The sequence below is a fragment of the Stegodyphus dumicola genome, chromosome 8, assembly GCF_044657685.1.
Source record: "Stegodyphus dumicola isolate Sdum_Otavi_A_Nest chromosome 8, ASM4465768v1".
NCBI classification, from domain to species: Eukaryota; Metazoa; Arthropoda; class Arachnida; order Araneae; family Eresidae; genus Stegodyphus; species Stegodyphus dumicola.
The window spans coordinates 69,058,006-69,074,428 of record NC_140775.1 but is presented as its reverse complement, the minus strand read 5'-3'; the positions used below and the strand labels follow the sequence as shown (position 1 = coordinate 69,074,428).

The window sequence follows — 16,423 nt, the reverse complement described above, 5'->3', positions numbered from 1 at the left end:
AATAAAAACTTAAGATTAACCCTATGATATGAATCTTTTAATTTTTCATCATCATTGTAGCATGGATATCTTTTAAGATGTTATAAAAAATGACATAATGCCTCTGTATTACCCCAAAGTAAAACGCAGTCAGACCTCTCACTATTGGACACTCACAGGACCAAGGCTTTTGTTCATTTTTTAGGGAGTGTGCTAGTCTTTTACTTTGAAGTCGCGCTTTCGAGACATGAAAAACGCAATTTGAATCTTGTCAATCGGCCCAGTAGAACGAAAAATATAAAACTATCCCCTTTTTTATTTTTATTTATTATTATTATTATTATTATTATTATTATTATTTTTCGCAGTGTTCATTTCGTGTCTCAAATCATCCTTACATTATTATCCCACTTTTGTACTTTTTCCAATGGAAATAATCGGTCTGATGTATACCTCCTTTAATTTTACACACAGTCAATCAGACTCTTATCTCTTGCGGTGCTCATGGCAGAAATTACAAGATATAAACTTATTTATGATGCATTTCAGGCAACTACATTCTCTATACCTGTGGCATCAACAACAACTAAAATAATAGCAACTAATATAATAAAAATCGTGATGGAACTAAAATACTATGACACTCTGAGATAACAAAAAAGAGCTTAAGAATTTTTCGTAGCTCAAAAATGCCAAAGCAGATGCAAAAAGGATACAGCTGCAAAGCCATCATGCTTGGAGGCATCATGCTTGGTAGTCGTACAGACCTTCACATCTTCGACGCAGGTTCAGTCAACGGGACCCGTTATTGTAACGAGATTCTTCTTCCATATGTGCGTCTTTTTAGAGGAGCTATGGGTCCGCAGTTCCTTTCCATGGACGACAATGCACCATGTCATCGCACAGTAGCTGCCGAACAGCTCTTAGAGAGCGAGGATATTGAACGTATAGATTTGCCGGCACGATCTCCGGATCTCAATCCCATCGAGCATATATGGGATTTTCTAGGCAGAAGCTTGGCAGCTCGTACCTTACCACCAGTAACGATTCCGGAGCTTCGATTGGCGCTGCAAGAAGAATGGGTAGCAGTGCCTCAACAACTCATTGACACCCTCATTCTCAGCATGGGCAGACGCTGTGAAACCTGCCTAGCAGTCAGGGGAGATCATATCCCCTATTAAAGACGGGATGTTTCTTGCTGGACACCCATCATAGGGATGTTTCGGCTTTCAGTCGCATTGCGCTCCATGCTACTTTTTCAATAAAGCTTCTTTTTATCCCTCTGATTTCTCTTTTAGTAAGTGTTGCTTACATTACTCATGTCCTTACGTATTGGGGATCTTACGGTATTAAATGTGTTTATTTGGAAAGCTTTTGTACAAAGTTATGTTGAAAAAACCGTCTCGTCCTTAATTTTTGCACACCAGTGTAGGTCAATTAATTATTGCAAAATTTTGTTATTTTATTTGGAGATAAATAGGGGTTAAAAAATTTCTTGATTCTAATACGTAAACCGCCATCATTCAGGATGTTGATATTATGAATATAAGATGAATATTTTAGGTATGGATCTTATTTTAGACATTAATATATCCAATGGATGTCCATCATGGTGCATATTATCTAATATTTACTTGGAGTAAGTTTGTGTACGTAATGAATATCTACGGCTGTCTGAGAACAATAAAACTGCTGCTCACTTTCCTTTTTATAATACAGACGAGGAACTAATTCGAAATTTTCTTGAATCTAAATTGGAATCTTAGAAGATATCTCGAATCTCTTGAATTTTTCATATACTAATAAGGAATACAAAGAAGAGGGGAGAAGGATTTCCTTAATATTCAAAGTTTAACAAGAGCAAAATTTCAAATACAAGGCTAATGACAAACATATTTAAAAATACAGTTAAAACAGTGCATATACTGCGAATGAAGTTTAATAAATGAAATTAAAACATTTGAGTTTAGGTTCTTCACTTTTTCAGCATAATTCGGCAAGGAAATAATGGAGTAATGGTTCAAACCTTTTTATATATTCCAGAACCATTTTACACCAAAGCGAACATAGAAGAGGTAAAGTTGTTTCAAAACATTAAAACATTATCATATGTTTAAATAATCATTAAAACATTATTATATGTTTTAATGATGGTGTACAAAGACGTCTTCATATTTTTAATGTCGCACCGACAGCACACACACAATTGGAACATATAGGTTCACTCTCGGTTTTTGCCGTCTTCATATTTTTAATGTCTTCATATTGTTTCATGAAAATAAACACAAAACACGAAACGTAAAATCCTTTCTAAAAATTAGCAGTGTGCTTTGAAGACCTCTAAAAGGTGATATTGGTAATTCAAGTCAACTGATATTACAACAATCTCGTTTCTCTTTTTAAACAGCACTTTTACTAGACGCCAATATAACTGAAATTTAACTTAAAACTTTATAACGATTTTTTAGGTTTAGCCGAGAATGACGAAAGATGCGTGAAGATTTGTGTTTTTTGATCTGGAATCTTCAAGAATCCTGGGCTTCAAAGATTCGAAAATCCCATCTGTAGCATGGTTTTGAAATTTTTTAAGCTGAAGCATTCATTACCCAATTTCCGTTCCTTATTTACAAATATTACCCTCATATTCAAGTTATAAATTAGACAAATAAGAAAAAAATCATATACATGTAACAGTAAAATACAGAACAAAACATTAAAAAAAAATAAATTATCGTTTTTTTATATTTCTAATTCATGTATTTGTTAATGTAATTTGAACTTACTCACCACGTAAGCTTTATAATAGATTTAGTCCATAATTAGTAACCATCTCGAATGAAATTTAAAATATTGATACATATAAAACGGTCCGAAAAAATGACCAAATGTTTTAAATCAGTGTGAGATAAACCATGTGATGTTTACTTCACACTCATCTTATATATCCCTTCTCCGTAATAAATAAGGAAAATCATATGTACTAGTTATTGTTTTCTCCACTTCAGTTATGCGCATTTCATCTGTATGTCTCTTTATTAACTTCCTAGCATTTTTAGCTGTGAATTTCGATTTTTTATAGTGCATATATTTCTTTATTTCTTTTAATGCAGCATAAAGCACTGAAAAAACATAGAAAATGAATATGAGTATATAAATAAAAGAAAATTCCCAAATTTATGGCTTTGGAATATAACTGACCTGAGTTGCAAACTGACAAAATACAAATATTTTTATATTTGTATAAAATAAATAAAAGTTTTTAAAGGGGAAGATTAAATAATTAAAACTTTTAGAGGATTTCCATGCTCTTCAATTCATACAGAATAATAATTACGTCTTCGGAAAGTATTCTTCTAAAATTCTATAACAAAAATATTTCATCACTGGGAATAATCATTTATGAGGTAATTGTGCTGTGGAATGGTGATTCAGATTGAATATTCGTCACGGAGATGAAAGTGGATCCTTAAAAATATTTCGAGAACTCCTAGCATATCATGATTCTGGTAAGATTTCTTTCTGGAATATTTACATTCTTATAAAATTATTAGCTATTCTTTCTGTTTCTACTGCTACTGCAGAAAGAAAGATTTGAGTTAAATATCTTCTTGTGTAAATTCTGTTAATTTCAAATGTCTGTCTGTAAAATTTGAAACAATAGCCAAACCACATTGTATGAATTTACATTTGAAAATATAAACATAGTTCAGGATTAAAGTTATTTTAGACTTTAGCAATCAACTTGAATGCAATTTAAAAAAATACTGTTGCAATGTTGTTTACTGGCAATGTGCGTTTAATGAAAAGTAGCTGCATATAATGTAACATAAATAAAGCTTGAATTTGATTATTTACACTTAATCTGATTAAGACTTTATGACTTGATTATAAAGACTTTGGTTCGAAGGACAGACTGCTATGTTCGCAAGGCGGAAGTTGGCGCGAATAATTTCTAAGGCTATAGGACGAAAGAAATTCTTAAAACTGAGCAAATCACTGCAGAAAATTCGCTTTTGGAAACTAAAAACGTTTTGTTTGTTTATTTTATTTCGTCTACTGGAATTTAGCTGTTAATATAAACACAACAGCTTTCTTTCCGAAGGCGTGGAACTCATTATATAGCATTCTTTTGTGAAATCCTCTTAAAATTCCCCCAAATGCATTGTACAGTTTTTTTTTTTTTTTTTTTTTTTTTTTTTGATATACTAAGAAAGCGCTTTCGACAAAACGCAATTAAATTATTCGAAATAAAACAATACACAAAATAGTGCTTTCCTAATTTAGAAATAAATAATGTCAACAAAGTTGTCTGTTAAATCAATATGAATGAGAAATTGAAAACGTACAAGTCTAACTACTGTATTAGCGATACAGCACTGTTCTGGTGATTTCATGCAAATTTAAACTTCCGTCGAAAAGCTAGATATTCTTGATCAAATCTGTTATAGAGTTCGTCATTGGCGATCAAAAATCCTATACTTAACAATTTATTTTACATTTTCTATAAAATATGTATTTCTTTATAACTAGAGCCATATAAATATGGTTCCTTGAGAAAAATTAAGAGCTCAACGCTGGATGATCTTCCCCGTCAATTCATAACCATACCACTATTATGCTACTGAACTTATCACTCGGTGATTTCTGTTTTCGACTTCCTTATACGAATTTGGAAATCTGTGATATTTTTCACATGGTAAACGTAAGTTACCTTTAATTTTTTTTTAAAATTATTTGTAGATGTTTATCTTGCCTGTAAGAGTTTTTATTTATCTCAATATAGTTTCAAGTTGTTTTGTGCTACAACGTAATTATTTAAAAATATCTTCAGAATCCGTAATAAACAATAATACCCACTTATAAATACGTATTCAACAACATAAAAACCTGCCTCTTTTTACTTTTTAATGACTATTTTAAAGTAATTTGTTAAATAAAAGAATATTATGTAAAAGTATCAGTTCCCACAAAATTTTACTCATATGTGATTTTATTTTGTAAAGCTAAGTTTAATTTGAATTTATTGACAACGAAAGGAAAACAGATATATATAACTTACCAACTTGACATAGCCTTCAGCATCTAATAGCAAGTTTTCTGGTTTCAGGTCCCTATATATTATGTTTCTGTTGTGTAGATATTCAAGGGCTTCCGTCACACAACCTGTTATAAACCGCGTAGTTGCGTCGTCGAAAGAACCCCTAAGAAAAAGATACATGCATACTATTCCATTACTGACATACCAAGGTATTTAAAAGTGCTTGTTGCCAAATTTATTTACTTAAATATCGATTCTAGACATTTATTTCCAACCACAAAGTTTTCCAAAATATGGTAAAGAATTTTATCAAAATAGTTAACATTACGGATGGGAAGATCGCGTAAAGATAAAATCTGTAAATAAAAAATAGTTGTAACTCTACCATTTCATGGCAAATATCTACCACATGGCGTGAATATTTTGAGCAGATGGCAATCAATAAAGTGAAGGTGAACAATAAGCGGCAGCAAATGTGTCTTCTTCAATTGTATTGTCAAAAGGTTTAAAGTGCTGAGTAAAACAGCAAATGGTGTACAAAGCAGGGCAGGGCTATTGGATAAAAATCGAATTTACATAGAGTCGTAGAACCCTTGATTATCAGGCAAAAAGCACGTTGTAATACGGCTTTGCCATATCGTACAGTAGCAGGGTAGATGAAAATGTTCCGTGAAGAAAGGACTGCCATTCAGGATCGATGTCATTCCAGACTAACCCACGTTTAAATCACACAATTTAGCTTCTTGTTTCATTATTAGATGCTGATCTTCGACAAAACGATAAAATTTCCGAAGTGTCGTAATATTTAATAATGTCATTTTGGATTCACAAACCGAAGTACCGTTTGCTTATTTTTGTCTTAGTTGATTCAGCAGTGAAATTAATTTTTTTACTGATATGACACATGTTTTAAATACTTTAGTCAATCATTTGCCAGATGAAATGATAATCCAGTGAACGGAGGCAGCCTGGATCGCCACGTTTACAAAATGTGGGTGCTGTACTGCATGTTTTAAAGGTTATATTCATTATGACGTATAATATTTATGGAATGATGCTGCATAACACTGCTTCGCATGAAGATGATCTTCGTACTGAAATGTATGACATGCATGGAGTGATCCGGCATCACGAGAACAAGCTGCTGACGCTACTGGTATTTTCCACAACAGCATCTACGTCCAGGATTCAAACAAAGAAAGGGACGAAACTTCTTAGTGACGAATTTCATTATCCTTTATCACAATGTGTAATCTGTAATGTGTAGTGTCATAATAAATGTGTAGTGTCATAATGTCTCTCTCCGTATACTCCCGTTAAGAATCCGTGTGACTATGATTTCTCCTATACGTTGAAACTATATTTTGGAAATTTGGAAAATCCCCATATAGCGCTGTATAGCCAAATGTTATTATCCTTTGTAGATTTTAAACATTTTTCATGTTATTATCAACCGCTAATATATTTACTGTTTTTTATTATAAGCATGTTATAGTTTTACTATTATCTGTCAATATTAGCAGCTAACGTTTTACTATTACTCATTTCTGATGAGTAGATTCATGTACACTGCGAAAAAAATGGGGACAATTCCATATCTCCCGTTCTACTAGGCCGATTAGTGAAATTCAAATTGCATTTTTCATGTCTCTTAGGCGCGACTTGTAATATATATTACATTTCTATATAACATCATTCTAATATAGATATTTTGACACAAAATCGGACTTTTTCTGAAATCACAACATTTTTTTTTTCCATATTTCGATTCTATGACTCAATTATGCCCGACTATACCAAGTTTTGTAAATCGCACGAGTACTTTTTAAAAAATTAGCTCTCAAAATTTTAACTCCTCAATGCTAATTGAATTTGGTACATATTTAATAGTATTTCATTTTTTATTAAACCTTTTCGATTCTTCCTTTCCCATTTCGAAATTTAGGTTCATTCGAAATAAAATTCACCCATTTTTTATGATTTATTTTTAAAATTTCTATTTTTAAATAATTTTTATAAATTTTTCGAAAAATATTTTGAATTATAACCTATAAAATTTTACCATCATCTTAAAGTAGGTGTATTTCTAAGCATACCTGCAAAAAATTAGACTTTTTTATACAAGAATTTACATATTTGCGCAGTTTGAAATTTAGCATTTTTTTTTTTTTTTTTTTTTTTTTTTTGAGCGATAATAACGCCAAATGTGTTTTATGGATTTCATTACAGTGCATTGCCACAGCTATTTTTAACCTTAAATTTCAAATAAATATTTACGGAGAATTAATTATATGAAATTTTTTTCCTCAATCGCGCGTAATAAATATTTATTAATACTATATGAAAAGCTACTTTTTTTAAAAATTATAGATGGTATTATTCAAATTTTTAACTTTTTTAAAATTTCTTTCTTTTCCCCTCTTTTTTTTAAATATTTGTAAGAGTAAATTTTTACCTTTGCCGTGTTATCGTCTGCTACTTTACTTTAATTTCATTTAAATTTAATTGTTCAAAACTGAGAAAAGTTCGTTTGATGCTCACTTTCACAATGGTTTTAAGCAAACAAGACGTTGATACTTTGGGCCATGTCCCAGATTTAAAAAACATATATATAAACATAAATTTTTACATTAATCCTCTTACAAAGAATGTTTTAAGCAGTAATTTTCTCTCGTGTTGTAGATTATATAAAAACATCTACTTTAATATAGAAATTTTTAGGGTAAAAAACTCTAAATAATATGATTAAGATTTTTTGCACCCGATTTAAGAATTCGGTTACTCGGTGGTAAGAGCTGCTGGAGACTTTTATTTCTTTCTCATTTAACAAAAATCTTTTAATTCAAATATTTATCCTTTGGACTTTGCTTTAAACTTTATAGTTAAAATGTCTAGAAAATGAAAAGTTGTCTTCAGTTGAAACGCATTTGATGCAACTGATATTTTAAAAAATTTGACAAGAATGCAAAATTTATGAAAGAGTAACAATGTAAAAATCTTAATTTTGTGTCAGCACTGAAAACAAATGTAGAAGTAAAGAAAACAATTAGAGGAAAAAAAAGCAAAAATTTAAAGAGGAATCTACTTCTAGGAAGTTGGGTGTTCAAAGAGAAAACACTTGGACGTGTACACCAGCAAACAGCAGCAACTGAGTTTGTGCTAACGGAAAAGGCAAAAACGATATCATTGCAGATTAAAGTGAAGAGTGACTGACTTACGACTATATGGTTGTATAAATTTAAATTACGCCATAGAACATCATATCGTATTATAAACGAAGCATCCCATGATTTCTCAGTCGAATTATTCAAAGATTCCGGAATTTATCCAGTAACGTATATAGATATCAGCTAAAGACGTTTTCCCCCTTGATGAAACCAGTCTTTCCTTTCATCTCCCGCCTTCAAAATGCTTAGCCTGTAAAGACCGATAAAGTCTCTGATACTTTATCTGTCTCAGTACCGATGAAATTGATTGATTGGGATTATTAAATAACGAAGCTGGGATATCTGCTTTAAAGGAGGAGATGCCTTCGTGAAGAACTTTCTAAGCGAAACCAGCTCGTATACATGTTACACACGAGAAAAACACGAAAAAGTCCATTCAACCTGCCCATTCGCCGGGATTTGAGCTCCGGAGCGAACTACCAGTATTCAGCGACTTTACCGCTCGGCTGTTTGTGGGCCTTTTGAAATGGAAGGCGATAAATTTATTTAAAATTAATGTCATAAATACCAAGATATTAAGAAAAGTTGGGTGCTTTTTAATATACTTGCAGAATGCCTGATAAAAAAAGAGCAAGCCATTAAGAAGAAAAAATAAATTTTTTTAAATTTTATGATATTTGATTCTTGCGATTTCCAAAATAAAATATTTGACTAAAATATAAATAACATTTTAAGAAATTAAACATAGGATGATAAAATTGTGTAAAGCAATGATACAATGATAAAACTGTTTAAAGCAATGTATGCAAGTCATCCTAAATTAAAATGTCGGATATATATATTTTTCCTGAACGGAACACTGAAAGGCGTGTTAACTGAGCTTTACCTTTATTTTCTCTTTAAATATATGCAGTTTTCAAACACATCGTAGTCTGGGTCAAAAAGTATTCAACCGAAAGAAATACGATTCAAATAAATAAGATCAAATTCTGGAAAATTTATATTAAAAAGTATATATTTAAAATGCGCACTTCGAAGGAATGAATAGAAAATTTTAAAACAATTACCTGAAGAGACAATACAACACAAAAAATTTAAAGTCTAAAAATTCAAAAATTACCTAAAATAATAACTACATGACTAAAAATATAGAAAACTATTTGAAAAAAAATAATAAATGATGCATCTTTTGTTTAAACTACGCAGTTCGAATGAGTAAACAGAAATTTTTAAAACAGTTATTTGAAAGAAACCATGCAACTTAAACAATTAAAATGAAATTCGAAAAAAAAAATTAAATATAATAACATAAAAATGAAGTATAAAGAAAATATAGCATAAAGAAAACTATTTGGAAAAAAATAATAAATGATGCATCTTTTGTTTAAACTACGCAGTTCGAATGAATAAATAGAAATTTTTAAAACAGTTATTTGAAAGAAACCATGCAACTTAAACAATTAAAATGAAATTCGAAAAAAAATATTAAAAATAATAACATAAAAATATAATATAAGGAACATTATTTGAAAGAAAGAACGTTATGACTTTTTTCCGCTCACGCACAATGTAAATAGGAAAAGGAAAATAGCTTGCCATATATTAAGAAGTTCGCCAAGTGACCTATTCTTGGCGCAAACTGAAAAAAAAATGCGCCAATATAAATTCTTGAATTTCTCCGTAAATTTCGCACCAAATTTTACAAAATTTATTATTTAGGCATAATTTGAATCGAAATATGTAAAAAACTCGGTATGTTATTTCAGAAAAAGTCCGATTTTGTGTCAAAATACCTATGTTAGAATAGTGCTATATATAAATCTAATATATATCCTAAGTCGCGCTTTCGAGACAGGAAAAACGCAATTTGAATTTTGTCAATCGGCCCAGTAGAACGAGAGGCATATAAACATTCTGTCTCGCGCCACGCGCATAGGGAAAAATCCGTGCTTGTGATTGGACATACTTTCCGATGATATCATTTTCTCTTAGCGAATGGCGTTCAGTCAATTGTGTGCTAGTAAGTATATTATTATCATTGCAATTTTGTTGCATTCTGTTCCTTTCACATTGCAGAAAATATTTCATTTGCAAATATTATGTTATTTCCATGTTAATGTTCATGTCTTTCACATTTCTAATACTCTGTTGCCTTAAATGAAAGAAAGAAGTGCATTCATTATTGTCGCTGAATTTAATACACGTATATAAGAAAAGAAACTTCCTTCTCTGACAAACACTATTTTTATGCAAAGGTATAAAAGGTGCTACACATTAAAACACGGGCAATATCCATAAATAATATTATTCAATTGAAAATACGTATCTCTATTTCTCTGTTCCAAATCTAACATCTCTAATATTAGTCTAACTTCAAAAATAAATTTTACTTTTTCAGACTGATTATAAATATTGTGAATTTGCTGTGTACTGTGTTAGCTCCCAACACCGTTTTTGCTATTTCCGAAAACTGATTAGTCTCATGCTTTCGGAGATTGAACATGAAATAGTGATATAGTGCAGATATAGTGAATATGAAATAATAAATTAATAATCACAACACCTTAAATATAAAGGATTTTTTTTCGCAGTTTACATATGTATTCTTTCCAAAAAAATTTAGAGTTCAAGTTTGGAAGACCACTTTTGTTAGTATAAAAGGTCTGCTTTTCTGTATAATTCCCAGAATAGTGTGAAAACAAGTTATTCCTTATGCATATTTTTTGTTGGTAAGTTCAATAATCATTAAATAGCTTACCTTGAATTTTCATAGACTTATAGTTACCTGGAAATACTTGAATTTGACACAGTTCAAAGACTCAAAGAATTGAATAAGATTTTGACTTTATCAGCTGTTAGAATTGCTTACAGCTGTTAGAAGAGTTCATTCTTTCTTAGCATCGAATACCAGTCGTTTGGTTTTATTTAACCTGTTGCCACAAACACAGGGCAAAATTAAAAAATACATTACGAATTAAACATCTGGCGCGAGAGCAGCGCCATCTATAGAAAAAGATAAAATAAGGCATAAACATTTTTAAAAACTGATTTCTCCAACACCCGGGCTTAACACTCAAATTCAGGAATGACTACTTAGGGAAAGGACAGCATTTTGAAATTGGACGTCAATAAAGTCCAGTTGACGTTTTTACTTCAATAACTCGAACAACTCAGTCTTTTCCAGGAAACACTTCTGTGATTCTTCCAAGATTCCACTTAAAAGGAGGAAGATAATCCTCTTTGAGATTTAAACCAAGTCATTCACATGAATATTGTTTGCACGCAAAGTCCACTTTTCTCGTAGTTGTAGTTGATTCAGATATTCCTTCTGCCCTCTTGACCAAAATTGATTACGAAGCTGTTGAATCAGATGCCATCTTGACTTTAAGCAAAGAGACTTTGTTGGAACTTTTTCAGGAAAGGAAGTTATAGGAGCACCTATTAAGAAGTGTCCTGGAGTAAGCGGTTCTAAATCCTGAGGATCTGAAGAAAGAGGAGTCAGTGGCCTAGAATTTAGACATGCTTCAATCTGTATTTCTAGAGTGGTAAGTTCCTCAAAAGTTAAGATAGTTGACTTTCAAACTTTCAATAAATGCTGCTTCGCAGATTTGATTCCAGCCTCCCACAGTCCTACAAAATGTGCAGCTGAAGATGGGATAAAATGCCATACAATAGATGCTTGAGCTGCAAAGTTTTAAATTTTAGCAGAATTGAGCAGCACTGATTGGTCTTTTATGTAGGTTGCTGCTCCTCGAAAATTCGTTGCGTTATCAGAATACAGATTTACCGGTCTTCCACGTCTAGAGATAAACCGTCTTAAAGCCGCTAAAAGGGATCTGTTGATAAGTCTGAAACAACCTCGAGATGAATTGCTTTAGTGGCAAAGCAAATAAAAGAGCAATGTACGATTTAATTCTTATTCTGCTGCGTGTCAGGTTAGGTTTTGTAATGAATGGTCCCCTAAAATCAAGTCCAACGTTAAGAAAGTCTCTCATGATGGTATGGCATGGTTGCGACTTCAGTTTTAAGCAAGTCAAGCATTTAGATAGAATTCGTCGAACTGCATCTCTTCCAGAGGGTATCCAATACTTTTGACGGATACAACACAAAATAAATAGAGGACCTCTATGTAAATGCATTTTGTGATAATATAGTATAAATAGAGTAGTAAAATGATGATTCTTTGGCATAAGAATCTGATGTTTTTGATTGTGATCTAAGTTCGAGTTTGTTAACCGTCCTCCTACTCTAATAATTCCCTCTCCATCAAGGAAAACATTCATTGGAATCAGTTTACTATTTTGAGGCAAGGAAAGTCTCTTTTGTAATTAGTTGTACTCAAGCTTGAATTCTGATTTTTGAATGAGCTTAATTATAGATTTAGTTGCTTCTTTAAGCTCTCCAGGTGATAATACACCTTTGAGTTTTTGACTCTGAGCTTGTATTTTGCAATTTCTAATGAATCTTAAACACAACGAAATTACTCTAATGCATATTGAAAACGATGAGTATTTTGAAACAATTTCTAACATACCAGTAATTTCAGGTGTATCTGAAATGGTGATAATGATTGACAGAAACGATTTCTTTCCTTCGCATTTGATATCATCTATACATGCTTCCTGTAGATCTTTAGGCAGAGAGAGCGTATTATGCTGATAAAACCATTGAGGACCATGGCACCACAAAGTATGATTTTTCACTTTTAATGTAGAAATACCTCTGGAGGCACAATCTGGTGGATTTTCTTGACTTTTCACATAATTCCATGAAGCTTCGGAAGTTGAGTCTTGAATTTTTGATATTCTATTAGCAACAAAACTTTTCCACCTCTGAGGAGATGAACGAAGCCAATCTAAAACTATTTTTGAGTTTTAATATAAAATTGTCTGATCAATGTGAATATTCTTCCTTAAGGATGTTGAAACAACTTTATAGAGTCTAGAAAGAAGAAGCGCTGCACATAGTTCGAGTCTTGGCAATTTTATAGTCTTTACAGGAGCAACTTTTGTTTTCGAAGTAATCAATGAAACGTGGAATGTTGCATTTTCGAATATTATTCTTAGGTAAAACACTGCAACATAGGAATGTTCAGACGCATCGCAAAAGCCAATTAACTGAATATTTTTAATAGAACTGTTTTTCATTATGAATCGTGAAATCTTGATTTCAGCTAAATGTTCTATTTGAGATTTAAAGAGATTCCATGCTTGGGAAATATCATTAGATAATAAATCATCTCATTCAATATTTTCTTTCATAAATGTTGCATTAAGATTTTTAATTGAATGATTGTAGATGATAAAAACCCAAGGAGGATCACAAATTTTCGCGATAGTTGTCAGAAGTTGACGTTTTGTTAAAACACCATCCATAGATGCGTTTATTCTAATTCTGAATACATCTTCTTTAGCATCCCAAATGATTCCTAGAATTGTATGGATTTGACTTTCTTCTCTCTGCCAAAAATCCGTTCGGCTTCTTAGATCTTGGGGTAAAAATTCAATGACTGACGGTTCATTAGATACCCATTTTCTTATTAGAAAACCGCCTTTCTTCATTAATTTGATAATTTGTCAGACTAACTGTTTTGCTTCCTCGTTATTCTTCGCTCCTGTGAAAACATCATCTTCATAGATATCTTTGAGTATGACTCTCGTAGCTTCTGGAAAACTATGGCAAGTTGTTTTAATGTCCGAATAGCCAAATATGGAGCACAAGAAGTGCCATACGTAACTGTCAGAAGTTGGAATTCTTTAAATGGTTCTTCAGAATTTTCTCTCCAAAAGATTCTCTGGAAATCAACGTCATTTTTATTGACTAGGATTTGTCGGAATATTTTCTCAATATCTCCAGTGAGTGCGATACAATGAGTTCTAAATTTCAATAGGACATCAAACAATTCATTTTGAAGTTTTGGACCAGTATGGAGAACATCATTTAAAGAAACTCCAGAATCAGACTTTGCAGAACCGTCGAATTCAACCCGTAATTTGGTAGTTTCACTTTGATCGTAACTCCAAAATGAGGTAAATAGAAGAAAAACTCTGACGATGATTTTGAAAAATCGACACTTAAACCAATCTGCGTATGATTCATCGTTTGATATTCCCGCATGAAATGTATATATTGAGTTTTAAGTTCTGGATTCTGTTGAAGTTTTCTTTCCAAGGAAAAGGAACGCTTCTTAGCTTGATTTCTTGAATCACCCAATAGAACTTTATTCTTAAATGGGAAACTGACAACAAATCTACCATCAGAATTTCGACTAGTTTGATTTAAATAAAATGCCTCGACATCTTGCTCTTAATCATACAGTGCACTTCACTTCTGGAACCGATTTGACTTCCCAGAATTTTTCATTAAATTTTCAATAGCTACTAAAGCATGGCAATTGATTAAAGAATTCTGAATTCTATTTGAAACGGACACCCTTCCTGAAATGAGCCAACCCAATTTTGAATTTAGAGTGGATGATTGGTTTTGATTTCCCACTATCTTTCCAGTTTGAATTAAATCTAAGAATATATTCGCACCCAGAATAATATCAATTCGTCTACTTTTGTGAAAGAAGGGTCTGCTAATTGTAATACTTTCAAATGAGGCTAATTGAATTCTGACAGATCAAAGTTTGGTAAGTTTGAAGTCAGCTTTTTGACTATTAAAGCCTTAAAAGAAAAGCTCTCGTTATTAAGATGAGGAGTAAAATTTAAATTAGCTACTTTCGCAACACGTGCGGCAACTTTATCATCAAGTCCTAGGATAGTGTGTTCAGACTTTTGAAATGAAAGTTTTAGTCGATTACAACACGATTCAGTGATTAAAGATGTTTGAGAACAATTATCATTTAGAACACGACATTCGAGAAACTGTCTTTGGTTATTTTTTACTCTTATTACAGCTGTGGCAAGTAATATTAAGTTAGAATTTTTTACATTCCCTGTAAAGCAAAACTGCTGCTCTTCCGAGGTACTAGCCTAAGGTTGATATAAAGGCTGATTTTGAGATAGACTTTTTTGGAGTAGACTGTACTTGACTTTCAGCAGAATGTTTTTCATCAGTTCGAAAAGCATGAAGAATTGTGTGATGTTTCTGTTTACAAGCCCTGCAAGATGTAGTGAATCGGCATGAGGATACACCATGATTTGGTCTCAGACAGTCATAAAGGTTTGCTTTTCTTATGAAGTTCCAACGCTCAGCAATATTCATTTTAAGAAATTTCTCGCACTTATGTAAAAGATGAGGTAATTAGCAAGTGCACAAGAATCCTGTCTTAACTTTACACTTTTTTTAAGAGCAAAAGTTTTGTTAATGGATTTTACTGATTTGTCTAGAATATTATAATTTCCTTTTACGCTCTTAAGGCTTCTAGCTTGTTTTTCCAAAAACGAAAGAGCCCACCAGCGGCCGAGAGGTAAAGTCGCTGAACACTGGTAGTTCGGTCCGAGATTCGAATCCCGCGAACGGGCTGGCTGCATGAGTGTTTTCGTGGTTTTCCCCATGTGTAACGTGTATACGAGCCAGTTTCCCTTAGAAAGTCCTCCACGAAGGCATCCCTCCTCTTAGGCAGATAGCCCTAGTGTGCTTTGCCATAATTAAATACACCACACCACACCAAAAACGAAAGACAACTTTTTAAAAATGGAAATATTTAATTCTCTAGCACTAATTCCCACTTGATTTTAAGTGAATCTTCTAGTTTATCTTGCAACGCAAATATTAGAAGAATTTCGACTAACTGATTGCATTCTAGACCAAGTGTTTTAAAATTCCGAATAACTTCATTGCAGGTACCTATCATTGTTCGAATGGAATCAGATGTTGGTTTTACAAATTTTTAATTAAATAATTTTCTACACTGAGAAAATTCTAATTCCGTTTGGTTATCATATCTGTAGAGTAAAGTGTCCCAAGCATTTTTATAATTTTCAGAGGTTATTGCGAATCCCCTAATAAGTCTTGCAGCATCAGATGAAACTGCAATTTTTAAAATGGCCAGAAAACATTGGAAGATCATACTTCGGAAGCTTTATATTCACATAGGATGGGGCAGATTTTACCATCTTATCATTATTCAGCTGTGCTTCTTTATAAAAAATGAGTTTAGATAAGTTTATATTTTAACTAATGATTCGTCTGCCAAATCTTGAGACTCAGACAAATTTTTAAACTCAGATTCTTCATCAAAATCTTCAAAAATAGAACATTCATAATAATATTCTTCAAGCTTGTAACAACA

The 16,423-nt window shown here is 32.1% G+C and overlaps 1 protein-coding gene across 5 annotated transcripts in view; it reads right to left on the bottom strand.

The window, feature by feature from the left end:
• LOC118201394 (cGMP-dependent protein kinase, isozyme 1-like) overlaps positions 1-16,423 on the bottom strand; it is a 259,174-nt gene that overhangs the window by 92,007 nt on the left and 150,744 nt on the right. For all 5 annotated transcript variants that reach the window (XM_085821964.1, XM_085821965.1, XM_085821966.1 and 2 more), the window contains one exon: positions 5,039-5,180. In XM_085821964.1, coding sequence (XP_085678090.1) covers positions 5,039-5,180 — 142 coding nt within the window. The remainder of the gene's footprint in view (positions 1-5,038; positions 5,181-16,423) is intronic.